At 43.2% G+C, this 16,145-nt stretch overlaps 1 protein-coding gene across 5 annotated transcripts; it reads left to right on the forward strand.

The window, feature by feature from the left end:
- Window positions 1–502: 502 nt before the first annotated feature.
- LOC310824317 (arf-GAP with Rho-GAP domain, ANK repeat and PH domain-containing protein 1-like) lies at window positions 503–13,234 on the forward strand. Of its 5 annotated transcripts, none has more exons than XM_083697202.1 (29): window positions 503–577; window positions 1,692–1,750; window positions 2,401–2,498; window positions 2,731–2,865; window positions 2,978–3,047; window positions 3,153–3,273; window positions 3,362–3,579; window positions 3,897–4,003; window positions 4,315–4,514; window positions 4,751–4,836; window positions 5,100–5,285; window positions 5,498–5,672; window positions 5,790–5,915; window positions 6,009–6,144; window positions 6,321–6,423; window positions 6,677–6,872; window positions 7,214–7,423; window positions 7,576–7,791; window positions 7,950–8,055; window positions 8,204–8,351; window positions 8,506–8,583; window positions 8,677–8,751; window positions 9,015–9,132; window positions 9,292–9,405; window positions 9,676–9,800; window positions 9,874–9,956; window positions 10,144–10,194; window positions 10,313–10,393; window positions 10,490–13,234. In XM_083697202.1, exons 2-28 carry the CDS (start codon window positions 1,739–1,741, stop codon window positions 10,359–10,361), a joined length of 3,342 nt encoding a protein of 1,113 aa, XP_083553328.1. In that variant the 5' UTR covers window positions 503–577; window positions 1,692–1,738; the 3' UTR covers window positions 10,362–10,393; window positions 10,490–13,234. The 5 variants fall into 5 exon arrangements, with proteins under 5 accessions (XP_083553328.1, XP_083553325.1, XP_083553327.1 ...); XM_083697199.1 differs by having other exon boundaries at window positions 10,330–10,393; XM_083697201.1 differs by having other exon boundaries at window positions 9,679–9,800; window positions 10,330–10,393.
- The last annotated feature ends 2,911 nt before the right edge of the window (window positions 13,235–16,145 follow it).

Below are 16,145 nucleotides of genomic sequence, written 5' to 3' on the forward strand. Positions count from 1 at the left end.
TTGTAATAGATTGGTCACGTTTGCCCTCTAGTGGTGTTTATTTTTCCCTTCCTTTCCCATTTTTTGCAGGAAATAATATACATACATATGACCCAAACATAATTTCCATTATTGACACCCCCTAGAAATTATTGGCATATTAACATACAGATACATACATACATACATACATACATACATACATACATACATACTCTGTACTCTAATCACTGTATCAGTGATTTCTGCATGCAGGGTCACAAACAATGTAAACAACGGGGGAAAAAACATTCTATTTCTGTTGTGCTCCTGAGAGCAGCATTACTATTTCAAAACATGCTTTGAACAATTTGAACAATTTCCTATCTCAACAAAACATAAACAATACAGTAATAAGTTATTTTTTCTTTGGTTATGAAAAGATACAACTTGTTCTACTCTCTCTCTCTCTCTCTCTCTCTCTCTCTCTCTCTCTCTCTCTCTCTCTCTCTCTCTCTCTCTCTGACAAAAGGTTACAGTACCTTCATTTCCTCATTTCACAGACATCTTTTGTGTACACCTTTCTCATGACATATAACCAGAGAAGAGGGAAGCTGTGGTGAGTCTAAACTAAACAATTTCAGTCAAATATAAGTCAGAGGTATTACTTTAAGTATAACATTGGTGTGCATTGTGTTGTGTTTGCATCTTAATCGCTAGCTTTTTGTGAGCAGCAGTTTTATAGAGAGGTACAAGAGTCCAACTACAGGTGTTGCCAACTGACAATGTTAGGAATAGACTTATTCAAACATAGACTTATTCCTCATGGACTTACTCCATCGGTTTTATGTAGAGCTAATAGTTTGGAGGCTATGAGCATGTCATTAGCACTTAACCGTTACTTCTCTTGACAGTGACTCAATTTAATTCTATTCATTATGACATTCATATTTTGCATGCATCAAGAACTACATGATACTGTTCATGATAGTAGTTTGTAGTAGTCAGTCATAGTCTCTAGATTATAATATCAATTATTGGCAGCAAAATGCTATTTAGCTAGTAGACCCATCATCAATTACATTGAGTTGTGTTTTTAGTATTGGAAGGTGTAAAGACCTATGACACAGTAGACACAGAGGTAGACAGTAATAACTGTAATTGACTGATCAAGGCTGTTTGTCCAGAGTGATGACTGTAGTTTCATGTCTCTAAATCTCACATCTCTAAATCCCACTTCATGTTTATGTCCAGTCAGATGAGAGGACAATTGTTACAGGGATTAGGCTCACTGTCCCAGGTACACTAATGGTGGTAGTGCCCATCTCTAACTCTAACCCATCAGTCGATGAGAACTAGTCTCAACTTTTGGGAACAGCAGTGAGTGACTCACATTCATTAAATTACTTGCTCTGTGTGCTTGAAACGTGCATATTGATCTTTAGAACTTCTTTTTCCAATGCAGTTGTTAAATCACAGCACTTGTATTTAAAACTTAGTTTGGTGAGTTCATGTTCATAGCTGTTGTAAAATGTCAACAGTTGATCTGACACTCCCTGTGAGGTGTATTTTAGCATCAGAAGGAATGCTGGCTTATCATGATACAAACCTGGCTGGGTACATATTTCATCTCATTCTTGGAAGCAAATACCAATATATTGTCGTGTATCAGGAAAACATCTCTATTACTGTAATCCTGGCTGTAATTCCCAGTTGTTTCCTCATTGTTACAGCTAACCGGTATTGATGGTCTGGAATTAATTGAGGCAAAACAAGTCTCATGGCAGGCCAGGTAAGACATGTAGTAGTAGTACATCTGCAGTGGCACTTCTTTTTAGTTATTGTGTATGTGTTTATATAAAGATGTCATCTTCACCCTCAAATATATATTACATTTTCTCCATGTTTGTGAACATTTATGTATATCCAGGATCCTGCTATTTTCTATTCATCATACTCTGGCCAAATTTGATCTATTTTCATCATTGCACCTTTAAGGGGCAATCTGGAATTGGTATATTCATTTTTGGACATTTTTGGATTACGTATCGCCATTGATTCTTGAACAATAAAACTTCAACTGTCTTACCCCATCATAACCCAAAATCTAAACTTGTTTTACTTAAACAAACACTGTATAGCTTCAAAACATGGTTAAAACTACAATTAACTATAATATAATCTCATGGATGGATGGTCAGTCCTTATATTCACAGCTCTGTCTATGAACTTTGGAAAACACCTCTCTTGCTTTTTAAATAAAACCATGTATGTGCATAGGTCTTGGCCAGCCCTTTCACAGATTGTGATTGTACACATGACAGGGGAAGTAATTCAGAATCAGAATCAGTATATTTGCACATACAGGAAATTGACTTGGTGAGGTAATTTGTGTTGCTAAAGTAATCACTCTACATTCGCTTTCTGGGTTGTGCCCCATAGGAAGGTGCATTACGGGCCATGCAGAACTGTTTCCGCAGTAAGTTTAGTATAGAGATTGAGAATGAGGACAGCACTGACCATGATCTAGAAACAAGCAGGTGTGTATGAGAATGTTGTGTGTCGGTTTGTGTTGTGTGCTTGTTTTAGTTATTTTGAACATGATCATATATACATTGCACATTTTCTACCATGTATGTGCATGTTTTTCATACATTTGTCATACAATATGCATTTGTGTTAGTCTAGTATGTGAACTGTACTTGCACATACCATGCTGTGTATGTACTATTTGTCTGTCCTGTGTATGAATGTATTTATCTCTACCCTCAGAAGAGGATCATCTTTTGATGATGAAAGTATCTATCTTGCCTGCACACTCTCACAGACATTTGATCCTGGGGACTGTGTTCCCCACCACTCTCCTGTCATTAAGATGGGCTGGCTGGACAAGACCCCACCTCAGGGGTGAGAGAAAGAGAGAGAGAGAGAGAGAGAGAGAGAGAGAGAGAGAGAGAGAGAGGTGTATATATGAGAGAGGTGTATGTGTATGTGTAAGCAATCTCTGCTTTGTTTGCAGGAGCCTCATTTTCCAAAAGCGTTGGGTAACATTGGATGCAGAGTACCTGCGATACTATCAAAATGAGAAGGTTCTGACATCTTCTGAAGAAACACACAGACATATTCACATATAAGAAACACATATAAGACATATTCCCCCCTCCTCTTTAAGTCCTCTTCCCTCTATTTCTTAGGAGGTGTATTCAAAGCGGATTATTGTCATACCTTCTGTCATTGATGTGCTTACTGTTGGAGAGCAGAAGTTTGAGGTGTTGACAAAGAACAGGACTTTCTTGTTCCGTGCTGAGAACAACAGTAAGTGATCCTCAAGGAAAATTATTATGAATAAATATTTATATTCTGTATTGTCTGTGTATAATTAACATGTTTGTGTGTTTTTCAGTGGTCAGGGAGGAATGGGTGGCAGCACTGAAACAAACTATTCAGCTGCATTGTAATAGCACGGAGGCGGCCCTTACAAACTTCCCTAATATGCCGGGACGGTGTGATAGGGAAGTCTCACTTATTAGCAAACAAGGATACCTGGAAATGAATGGGCTGCGCTCCAAGCTCTATGTAGTCATCTGTGCAAACAGGGTCTTCCTCTATAGGAACACTGAGGTGTGTGTGTGTGTGTGTGTGTGTGTGTGTGTGTGTGGGTGGGTGTCTGTGTGGGTGTGTGTGTGTGGGTGTGTCTGTGTGCGTGTGTGCGTGTGTGTGTGTGTGTGTGTGTGGGTGTGTGTGTGTGGGTGTGTGTGTGTGTGTGTGTCTGTGACTGTGTGTGTGTCTGTGACTGTGTGTGTGTGTGTGTGTGTGTGTGTGTCTGTGACTGTGTGTGTGTCTGTGACTGTGTGTGTGTGTGTGTGTGTGTGTGTGTGTGTGGGGGGGGGGGGTCTGAGAGAGAGGGGTCACACTGACGTGTTGTTCTCTGTTGTCAGGAGCACAGCCAGGGTGTTGGCATTACCTCTGTTGAGATGAACATGGGCTCTGTGAAAAGCACAGACAAACGAGCCTTCAGCCTCAGTACGCTCTACAAAACATTCAGGTGAGATTGAGTAACCTAGGATCTACAGCTGGTGAGTGTTGCTGACTATTGGAACATTAGTGGCGCATTTCCACCATGGGACTCTTAAACCCAATGCTTAGCCTAAAGTCGCTGACTTTTGTGTTTCCGTCTCTGAGGACAGGCCCAAAAAAAGTTCTGGGCCATGGTCTCGGTGGACCTACCCTCACTTGGGACCCAGGTTGCGCCTCCCTGCTCACCCCAAGGGGGAAACACAACTTCCCAAAAATAACACTTGTGCTCACACACCCCCCCAAGTATGTCTGACCAAGCCTACTTTTCTGTGTGGTTAGTTTTGTGGCAGAGTCGGAGCAGCAGAGGGAGGAGTGGGTGGAGGCCATGCAGGCCTGTATCAGTCGCTCTCTGTCCAGTGACACCGTGGTCCAGAGGATCTGGGCTGAGGAGTCCAACCAGCAGTGTGCTGACTGTGGAGCCCCCTACCCAGACTGGGCGTCCATTAATCTGTGTGTGGTCATCTGCAAGTGCTGCGCAGGTACAGAACCACACCTAGAACACAACGCACAGAGGAGGGGATTCAGAGCACTGATTATATTCCACACACACACACACACACACACACACACACACACACACACACACACACACACACACACACACACACACAAACACACACACACACACACCTACACACACCTACTAATTAACCGCAGGATGATTGTACCTGAAAAACAGGACATTGCACACTACACACAGTTCTCTGTGTTTTAGGAGTGCACAGGGGTCTCAGCCAGAGTGTGTCTAAAGTCCGCAGTCTGATGATGGATGAGAACGTGTGGACGGAGAACCTCATTCAGGTTGTCACAGATCCAGAAATGACTATGGTGGTGATTGAATAGACAGCTTAAACCTACAGATGTCAAATATGATAGGATTTTTATTTTGTATTTTACAGTTCAATATTAGGCTTATGCTAGTCCTCTCCATCCCTGTGACTGACTGACACTCTGTTTTTCAATTCATTATGTTATGATATATTTCATGTTGTTCTAAAATAACCACTCATGTGGAATTAAATAATTAATCTCTTAAGGTTCTGATGTCACCCCCTATTCGACAGGTGTTCTTGTTGCTAGGTAATGGCCGGGTGAACCTGTTCTGGGTAGCCAACATGCCACCAAGTGAAGCCTTGTGCCCATCAAGTGACAGTCAGGAGCGCCAGCGCTTTGTCACTGCCAAGTATTGCCAGGGGAAATACCGCCGCTACCATGCTCTGTTTGGCCACAAGGAGGAAGCCCTCAACAAAGTGGGATTTTCTAAAAACAACTTTTATTGATTTTCACACTTCATCTCTTACTCTCCCAGGACTTTTCTATGCCCACTCTCACTTTCTGTCATTCTCTCTCTCTCTTTCTCTCTCTCTCTCTCTCTCTCTCTCTCTCTTTTGTCTGTCATTCTCTCTCTCATCTCTCTTTCTGTCATTCTCTCTCTCTCTCTCTCTCTATCTCTCTCTCTCAGGCTCTGTGCAGTAGTGTTCAGACAGATGATGTGCTGGAGACTCTGTCGTTGGTGTTCTGTGGAGCAGACGTGAACTGTTTCACAGGTGACCCAGAGTTGCCCAGCCCTGTGTCCATCGCCCTGCACCATGGACAGAGACTACAGGTGGAGTTCCTCAGTCACAACCAAAACACAGGTTGGAGCCCCATAATCAGCATTTCAATGTTACATCAATCATACCATTACGTGGATATATGTTTTTCACTGTTCATCAGAAGTGACTTCACCTGGTTCGTGCATTTCCACTCCACAGAGCTCCCAGGGTCAAAGGCTGGAGAACACACACTCCAAGAACCTGCTCTCCACATCTCTCATGTGGGTTATCTGCACAAGACCCCTTCCTCAACAAGAGCAATCACAGAGGGAAAAGCAAAAGGAGGTGGGACATCCATTTTTCCCTACATGAATGTGAAATTTGTGAAGACAGTAACTGTGACCTATCAAATTAATTCTATAATTTTGGACCTTGTAGACTTCAGCCGGCGGTGGTGCACCCTGAAGCAAGGCCACTTCAGCTACTATGAGAGTGAGAAGAGCTGCAGCCAGAGTGGAGGGATGAAGATGAGTAATGTTCTGTGCCTGGTGGTCAATCCCCCAGGGAAACATGGGTAAGACAGGGCAAACATCCACCCTTCATCGCCAGTAGTGGTCAAGTGCACTTGTCACAGATTTTGGACGTCAGTTAAGCTCTATTAGTGTAGACTTGAGAATAGTGTTTTCCCCTTTGTTTCCCTACTACCATACACACCAAAATGATGTTTGTTCTTTTCCTCTCCTGAGTCAGTTATGTGAATTCCTTTGAGATGCACCATGACTCTGGAAGGGTCTATCTGTTTGGGGCAGACTCCCCTGATACAGTGAGGGAATGGACAAAGTCCATCGCTAAGGTAATCCCTAATCATTGCAGGGTGTTTTCATAATGGTAGAATGTACTCTACCCTACAACAAAGTGCAGGACATTATGCATGTGAGATATTACATACTACACTTCATTTCATACTATTGCACAAAGCATCAACATTATCATAGAGTTAAAGGACGCTAGTGATAGATATGTAATCTGTAGTTTTATTAGACAAGCATACAGTATAACTCCTCCCAGAACAGTAAGGAGTCCTGTCTGGTCTTGTTATGTGTCAGGCCCTAGTTCCTCCTATGGCGGAGGAGCTGGTGTGCTGGTCCTTCGAGCGGGTGGGGCGTCTGCGTTACACTGAGGGGCCGAGCCTGCACTGCCCACGCCTGGGCTGGTTTGCCCTGGGAGGCTCCAGGCTCCTCCTCTTCCTCCATGGTGCAAAATGTGTGGAGAACATCGACCTGCGCAAACTACAGGAGCTCTGTGAGTCCAAACTACACAGTGGAGACGTGTGGTGGTTAGGAAGTGTGAGGATGTTGGATTAAGAATGACAGAGAGGCATACAGTATATCCTCAGTTGTCGGTGTGCACAACAGTATAATACATCAGTCAGGGAAGGAGGTAGAAATCGGAGGACAGACTCATTGTAATGCATGGAATGGAATGAGTAATGGTATCAAACATGTATGATATATACTTCCACCAACCTCCCCTGACAACAGTATACCAGCGTGATACAGCGACTGTGGTTGACGTGGTGGTCCAGATAGTGTTGTGATAGTGGTGGAACTGTGTGATGGACCTGTGCTGTGGACCTGTCTCAGGCGTGCAGCAGGAGGCTGGTGCTGTGGTGCTGGTGGACCGGGGCAGGAGTGTGCGTGTGGAAGGGGACAGGAGACCTGACTTCCAGGGTTGGCTCAGTGGCCTCCAGCAGGGCTCCGGAAGAGGAGACGGCCCTCTGAACCATCAGCAGCTCACTGACACAGACGTCCCTGTCATCATAGACCGTTGCCTGAGCTACATCACACAGCATGGTGAGTGGACCTGCTACAGCATGGCCTGGGATGGACGGGAAAACACACGCTCCTAGCTTTCTATGTGACTCTCTCAGGTTGTCTGTGTTCATGTTTCAGCATTATTGCATTTATTTGTTTTGTTATGTGTTTGTCTGTTCCCCCTTTTTCAGGATTAATAAATGAAGGCATCTATCGGAAGGCTGGTGTGAACTCTAGAGTCGCCGCCCTGCTGTCCTCTCTACGCCATGACGCCCGCCGAGTCCGGCTGAGGGAGGAGGAGCCCCAGGTGGATGACGTGGCCAACGCTGTGAAGAGGTTCCTCCGGGAAGTGAGCGGAGGTATCTTCAATGGAGAGCAGGCCTCAGTACCCTGGCTCCACACAACAGGTGAGGCTGGCCAAGTCTGGCCTACCGCATTCTAACCCCTGGGGGAAGACAATGAGTATAGCATTGCATTAAACTATACCTGCTGATAGCTTTGAGCCTCATGAATTAGGGTTGTGTAACATAAAACATTTGGTTATTATTTGTTATATTTCCACTAGCTGTCAGTGAGAAGAGTGAGAGAGTTCCCCTGTATCAGGCCCTCCTCCAGAGTCTCCCTCCAGTCAACAGAGCCACTCTGGGAGCAGTCATCTACCACCTCTACTGGTGAGGCTGGTGGGCTCTTCTTTCCTCTCCTGTTTTCCTTTCTCCTCTACTTTTGTTCATCTTTTTTCTGCATCTTTCTCCTTGAGTGGTAAAAGTGTTGAAATTGGGGAAATCTCTTCTCTAATCTGCTAATCTGTTGTTCCAAAAGCGTCCAGTGTTTTGCAGAGGAGAATCAGATGAACATGCACAACCTGGCCATTGTGTTTGGTCCCACTCTCTTCCAGACTGATGGCACTGATAACAGTGCGGGACATGTGGTGGAGGACCTCATTGAACACTACCAGGCCATCTTTAATGTGAGTATGTCTCACACCGATAACTGATTGGTCACTGATCACTGATCACCAATCACTGATCTTTAGGGGATAAAGACAGAGGGGAATTCTCTGTGTTGTTCCAAGAGCAGAATGAAACATCCTGATGAAGTGAACTGATATTTCTGTCTGGCAGGTGAATGCAGAGCAGCTTCAGAGGCATCTTGACATGATCTCTCATATCATCAAAGCACAGGAGGAGCGCCCTGATGAGGTGAGCACACAGGCATGATGGGCATCACAAGATAGTCGTTTGCCACTCCCATGTGCTTACAGTATAAATGGCTTCCCTCTTCCTTTCCTTCAGGGAACCCTATCACCTCTCACCATCTGTGGTGTTTACCTGGAGGTGAGGGAGGAGGGGTCTGAGCTGCTAGTCCAGGTCAGTAGCATGTGCTTTGTCATTTAGGAGCTTCACAAATATAACTCTGATATTCATATACAAAAACATGTTTTTATTGTTTTTTCACTCAGTGGACCACTTTTGTTATCTTTATGATAAAGGAATTTATGAATATGATCTTTATAACCACACTGGTGACACAATCATAGGTTGGAATGACTAAGCAACTGTATAGTATGTAGTGTTTTTCTGCAATACTTTGTGTCATGATGAAGTTCCCTCTGTGTGTTCCACTCCCTCAGATCTCCCAGGCTGTGACTGCAGAGGAGCTGGTGTCTGAGGTGTTGAGACGGAGGAAGGTCCATCCACAGCAGGGAGACTACTGGAGCTGCTTCCTGCTCAATGACAAGGACGACATGGGTAATGTTCCAGTTGCAGTGGCCCTTCATAAATATAGAAGTAGTTGAACCTTTTATAGAGAAGTTTCAAATATCTGTTTTGCCAAATCAGCACCATTGTTTATTGTCATTGGGCTAAGAGCTAGTGTATGTGGTGCCACTTTTCTGAATTCCTCATTAGAGCGTCCATTGCACTACCATGAGAAAGCACTGCCCATATATTTCTCCCTTGAGAAAGACTGGCATCTGGTGGTCAAGAAGAACTGCTACATGGAGGCAATGCTAAAGTACACAGGTAAATAAGGGGCTATGCTATAGAGCACATCCTTTTATTGTATCGTTTACCATATATCCCATTTATATGTATAGGCATACAAATGCCTAACTCTAACTAATGGTTAGAGAACACAACTATTATCTCTGAGGTTTATTCCAGTAAGTAAATGTGTCAACCAGCATTACCTAGCCATGTTGACAGAAGTGACCTACTTTTGTATAAAGTGTCTGTGGTGTAAGGTAAAACCCTTACTGTACTTGTGTCTGAGTTGGATGTCCCCACTCATAGCAGACGTGTCCAGAAACGGGTTGATAAAGTTCTGTGAGGAGAAGGGCCAACGGGGCAAGGGAAACTTCAGCAAACGTCTCTGTGTGCTCACTGGCGCCTCACTCAGGCTGTACAAAGAAGTAAAGGTGAGTATGGGGGTGGGGTGCTATATGAGACATGTCTGTGTGGATACAACATTATTTGTCAATCTTTAATCAGAGTACCCAGCCTGAGAAGGAGTATCCAGTCCAGGCTTTGCAGGTCTACTGGGGCATTAGGAAGAAGCTGCAGCCACCATCACGGTGAGGGAATCATCATATATGATTACTGGAAGCATGTCCTACATGGGGCTTTAACTGCCTTCTGATGGTTACTGTTCCATTGCTTGCTCTTGTCATCTGGCCATATTTCTGCTCATGAAGAGACTGTTTGTCCATTTCAACTGTCATTATGCCCTTGCTCTACTTTTCTTATGATCTCTTCTTCCAGCTGGGGGATGACCGTAGTGTGTGCGCAAAAGGGAAGAGAGAAACAGAAATGGTGAGTGTCTGAAGCCGTAACTAGGTCTCTTAGGTTCTATCTTCTGAGGATTATCGTAAAGGTGTGGCTTCACGCTCTAATCTGTCTTCGACCTCTCTGTCGTTCTCTCCCTAATCAGTCCCAATGTTCTGTTAGGTACCTGTGCTGTGAATCACAGAACGAGATGATCGAGTGGTCGGCCGCTTTTATGAGCCTTCAGGTAATGTCCATGTGTGAAGTCCATTCTGACTTCAATGCAGAATATTCGGTTAGTGCCCTTCACCTTCCTCACCTCTTTTTTTCAATTTTTTCCTAGCATGAAGGTGACCTGTGGCCAGCAGATTCCTGATCATACTTCTAAGAGGAAGTATTCCTGGCTCCCTATCTATCTACTTTCTATCCAGAGACACTTTTTCAAGCACTTTTGAGTCTTCACTGGGAAAATATGGTTTGGTTAAATAAATAATTACATGGGATATTTGACTCTGTTAGTATTGGGTAGATCCCTATTTATAACCCACAGCCACAGCCACAGGCCTTACCCACACACCCATTATCCCCAGCAAGTACAGAGTCAGTTTCATTCGTCAGGTTCATATTAAAAATTAAAATAAACAGGATGGAGGGTGATGATATGAAGGACAGATCAAACTACACTGTAGCAACAAACTCACATTGTAAATATGAATATCATACATATTAGGGGCACTTCAGAAATATAATCCAAATGCCTTATTTACTTTGGGGTTCCCTTTCATTAAAACATAATAAGAGGGCTGCAGAGCTCCAGCAGTAAGCCTATCTAATATTAGAACCAAAGGGTTCTGTCCATGTCATTATGTTAACAGTGGCCAGTCATTATTGGACCCAAGGAATTGAACCCTGTCATTACACTAGACTGCAGATCTCCAGGTTGTTGCAATGTTCAATATGTATCACAATCATTTAACAGCACCTTGAATGAAAATAGATATAAGGATGTGTAGGAGGTTAGGCAGTGCCCTTTAGAACAGCCTGAGCAACGAGACTGATCCGGTTGCTCTTGCAGCCTCAGCATCGATCCATCGCCTGGTCAAAGCCCCAGAGATTTGTGAGGCTCTCTCTCTCTCTCTCCCTCTACCGCTCATCTCATCTCTATGAGCCTAAGAGATGCTGCATAGACTCCATAACAGCAACATCTCACCATCGCACTCGTCCTGGAGGGTAGACTGGACTGAGGTGTTACCACAGGGCTCTGCTCCAGCTGTTTTGAGACTGAGTGTGAGGCTGGTGACACTGAGAGATGGGCCAGGCATGTGGAAACTCCCTCTTGTGCCGAAGTCAGCCGTTCCAGGCAACAACAACTGCAGAGATGTAAGTGCAAATGTCGATGCTGGGTGGGTCCATGTGTCTGCTGTAGGAATTGGGAAGTTGCAAACCACCTTCCCAAGATTCCCAAGATTGATGACATGATTAAACAATATAGATATCATTGTGCATCATTGAAAAATGACTTTGGAATCCATTGTGTAGAGTTGATGTATTTCATAAAGACATGTGTCGATGGTGGGCCAATATTACTCAATGTTGATCCAGTTGTCCTCTGACTCCTTTGATGTTCAAGTTAGCATGCTGTAGCTGTTGCACATGCAGTATCCTGTCTGACCTTTTTGGCAGATCAAAGCCCAGACATTGACTATTTATGTATCTAGGATGACCCACATAAATAACTATTTATTTATTTATTTTTAAGTGATAGTGTTGGAGGACTGCATTTAATTTCACACAAATAGTGAAAGAGACTGAAAGGTATATTATATTTTCACACTACGAGTCTCAATTGTCAAACCTCTTGTAGCCTTTGATATGGATATGTGTGCAAATTTCGCTTGCCTAAACACTGTGTTGTTTGAATGGTAAATATGGTCCCAGCTCAGTCACACCTCAGTGAACACTTTGATTGTTAATTAAAGCATATTCAGTGCCTGCATGGGCGAGATGAGGACATGTGCCAACATGAGGACATTCTCACAACGTTGCTTCCATTCACCAGCATGTTGCCTGCTGTACTTTTGCTGTTCATTAGAGATCTTAGCAAAGGTTTACATACCATATCACTCACACAAAGGTTTACATACCACATCCATTAAAGTCTCACACTTGCTGTTCCCAGTTTCAATGCATGTCTTTCCTCATTTCCATTCTGTTTTATTTCTCTGGTTTATATTGGATTGTAACTTGAAAGGTTGAGGCCTGTCTCTCTAGCATCTTGTGTGTAGTACATTAGACCCCCCCCCACCACTCTGAATCTCCCATAAAGTTTTATTGGTGCTCTTGTGGGTTTAAGTGCCTCCCGCTCAATAAAATTGCTTTCTAATATCCTTTTATTTTTCATCTGGCTGTCATTAGCTGTGGGGCTGTGTGGGTAATGGGTTTGCATTAGGCACCCAGCTCTGGGGCAGTAGCCCTGTCGCCCTGGAAACAACAATGCACTCCCATACCCCCACAATCCTTACATCTCCCAGACTCCCACTACCCCCCACCCCACCCCATTCTTTGATTTTAGAGCAGTGTTTCTCATCCTCCAGACTTCAGGATGTTTCTGATTGGTCTGTCAGTTAATTAGCGGACATAGATTTAATAATGTATGAAGTGGCCATGTAATGAGGAGAACCCCAACACTCCTGTTACCAAGGGCTTGAAAATCACTGTTTTATAGTCTTGTATTACACATGGAAGTAGATTCTGAAAGGAGAGTGTCTTTCCGGTGTTGTGATGTCATGAATTGTACAGGGACTTTCTGAGGTGTTCATGAGACAAAGCTGTTATAGAACGGGGTGCTGATTTCTCTCTGTTGTAACTGACATGTAACTGCTACTCAGCTTTCAGACTGCTTGCAAGAATATACATAACTGTTGAATGTTACTGTTAGATTAAATGTAGTACTGTGTTCTTATTCTTTCACTTGGTTGTTTGAATAATATTTAATGGTGAATCAATAATAAATTGAATATTTGTTGAAATACATTTCATATTTGATAAAGTCAATAAAGTGCATTTTCATACTCAAATAAATCTTTCTGCCTGAAAAACTCTGCTAATTAGTTCTCATTCAAGGGCGGTAAATCTATATTCGATCATGCACTTGATTAACTCAAAATCATTCAGAGACAGGATTAGTTTTTTATGCTTGCAGGGATAGAAGTGTTTATTTATAGCTGATATTAGCACACAAGCACAGAGCTTCATAAAACTCCTGTGTCTTATTTCACAGGAAGTAACTTTCCAGTAGGATTAGCATTTTCGAGTGAGGCAGTCCCACTCTTATACACTCACCGGCCACTTTATTAGGTACACCTTGCTAGTACCGGGTTGGACCCCCTTTTGCCTTCAGAACTGCCTTAATTCTTTGTGGCATAGATTCAACAAGGTGCTGGAAACATTCCTCAGAGATTTTGGTCCATATTGACATCCCAAAGGTGCTCTATTGCAGTGTTTTTCAACCTTTTTTGAGCCACGGCACATTTTTTACATTGGAAGCATCTTGGGGCACACCACCAACCAAAAATGTTACAAAATGACACTCTGTAGCCTGATACAGTATATATAATTACAATATTATATAAATTTCCTCTCCTGTTGTTTTAGTTTTTTCTTCCTATTTTGCAGTGCCTTGCAAAATAGGAAGTTTTCTCTAATGGCATCTCCATCCACAAAACGCACATTGGCCAAGAGCTGAGAATGTCCACTAATATCCGTAGACTCATCAAGTTGCAACGCAAATTTCCTACTGATGCGTATCTTTCCCAAAACATGACTTTCGATGTCTGTAGACATGTCATCAATACGCCTGGCAATTGTGTTATCTGAGAGCGGGACTTTAGCAATGTCTTTAACCGCGTCAGGGCCGAGCATCTCCTTGACAATGGCTTTGCAGGCAGGTAGTATTAATGTCTCTGACACAGAGTGGGACTTTTTTGATTTAGCTACGAGTTCAGCAACTAGGTAACTAGCTTTGAGGGCTTTCTCATTTACCTTTGTGGTTTTTCTCATAAAAGTTGCCTGTTTCCCTGTGTTTTCACGCCATCGGCTTGTTTTGAAGCGACGGGTGTTTCGTTTGGAGATGTTTCAGCTGCTTGGCACCATGGCGCTGTTGGAAGATAGCTTTCGCTGTATTGCCTCGAGCTCACCGTCTTTAGTTTCTTTTTACCACCACTCATACTAGGGCCTGGTACTTCACCTGGGTCAGAATCTTGTCCAGGGCCCAGTTCGGAGTTTGCATTTTTTCCTTTTTAAAAACTTCTCCATCACTGTCACCACGACCTGTCGCATGCGTCACTAATTCTCTTGTCTCTAAGAAGGAACGAGGCAATTAGCTACCTGCAGCCACCCGGACGAATATTATATTACTCTGCCAGTCACTATATTACAGCACAGACACTCAACAATAGCATTTTATTTGCAGATAATAATTAATAAATGTTAATTTAAAAAAAAAAGTGAAATTGGATAATTTCTCACGGCACACCCAATGATCTCTCACGGCACACTAGTGTGCCGCGGCACAGCGGTTGGGAAACGCTGCTCTATTGGATTGAGATCTGGTGACTGTGGAGGCCATTGGAGTACAGTGAACTCATTGTCATGTTCAAGAAACCAGTTTGAGATGATGTGAGCTTTGTGACATGGTGCGTTATCCTGCTGGAAGTAGGCATCAGAAGATGGGTACACTGTGGTCATAAAGGGATGGACATGGTCAGCAACAATATTCAGGTAGGCTGTGGCGTTTAAACGATGCTCAGTTGGTACTAAGGGGCCCAAGGTGTGCCAAGAAAATATCGCCCACACCATTAGATATTTGCGTTAATAAAAGGTTGAACAGGTGTACCTAATAAAGTGGCCGGTGAGTGTATGTTGTTCTTTATTGGATTGAGACAGTGGAGAGAGATAGGAAAGTAAGGAGGAGAGGGCATGTCAGCAGGGCATGGGCCGGATTCTAACCCACTGTAGGCCATGGTGCTAGACCACTGGACCATCCCAAGGCCACAGGATTAGCAGGTTTGAACTGGAGGGACAGGACTGCTCTGATATCAGGCTCTTTGTTCTTTGCCCTTAGTGCTATACCATATCATGCAAAGCAGATACAATGGGAATGTTCCCCCCTGTGTCAATAGAGCCCTCATACTGTACACTGCTTTATGATGTACATTTGTGTGTGTGTGTGTGTGTGTGTGTGTGTGTGTGTGTGTGTGTGTGTGTGTGTATGTTTGTGTGCATCTCTGTGTGTTTTGTTCTCTTTGGTTGCCCTCGAATTATAACCAGTGCTCCAGTAAATCTTCATTTCACAAAAATAATTGAATGCTCTCACAGAGACCCATGCAAAGTTCCCAAATAATCATTATAATGGCATAGACTGCATACAGTAGATGCCTACTGATAAGACCCAGTAAAAAGTCTCTACACTCTTCTTTGAAGGTTCTTTGAGGCTTCTTCATAAAGCGAAAGGATTCTAAATAGGACCCTTTTCATCTGAATAACCCTTTTCTATTGTAAATTATTAATATCGATAGGGCCTCATGCTGTAAACAAGAAATGTTAGGTTTTTGTCCTATCAAAAATACCACCCGAACAAAACACATGAACATGAGTACAGATGTAATACAGTTAGAATCAAATAAGAACAAACATCACACATTGGTTACATCGGTTAATTAGATAATGCACTACAAAGAACAGAAATTCACAATTACCCACAATTCCCTAGCAACAGAAGAACTAATCACATCACTACCTGTGATGTTGGTTCTTGTTTGATTCTAACTGCATTATGTCTGCACTTACTGTATGTTCATGAAAGTATTTTTTTAGGGTGGTTGGACCGGCACCCATTGGTGTGAAGTGTATGCATGTCTATAGCTCCGGTCCTCCACCTTACAACAACAATTGCCTAATCAAGGCATTTCACCTCTGAAGAATTTTGTGGTACATGTGGT

Source organism: Argentina silus (genome assembly GCF_951799395.1).
Source record: "Argentina silus genome assembly, chromosome: 2".
Taxonomy (NCBI): Eukaryota; Metazoa; Chordata; class Actinopteri; order Argentiniformes; family Argentinidae; genus Argentina; species Argentina silus.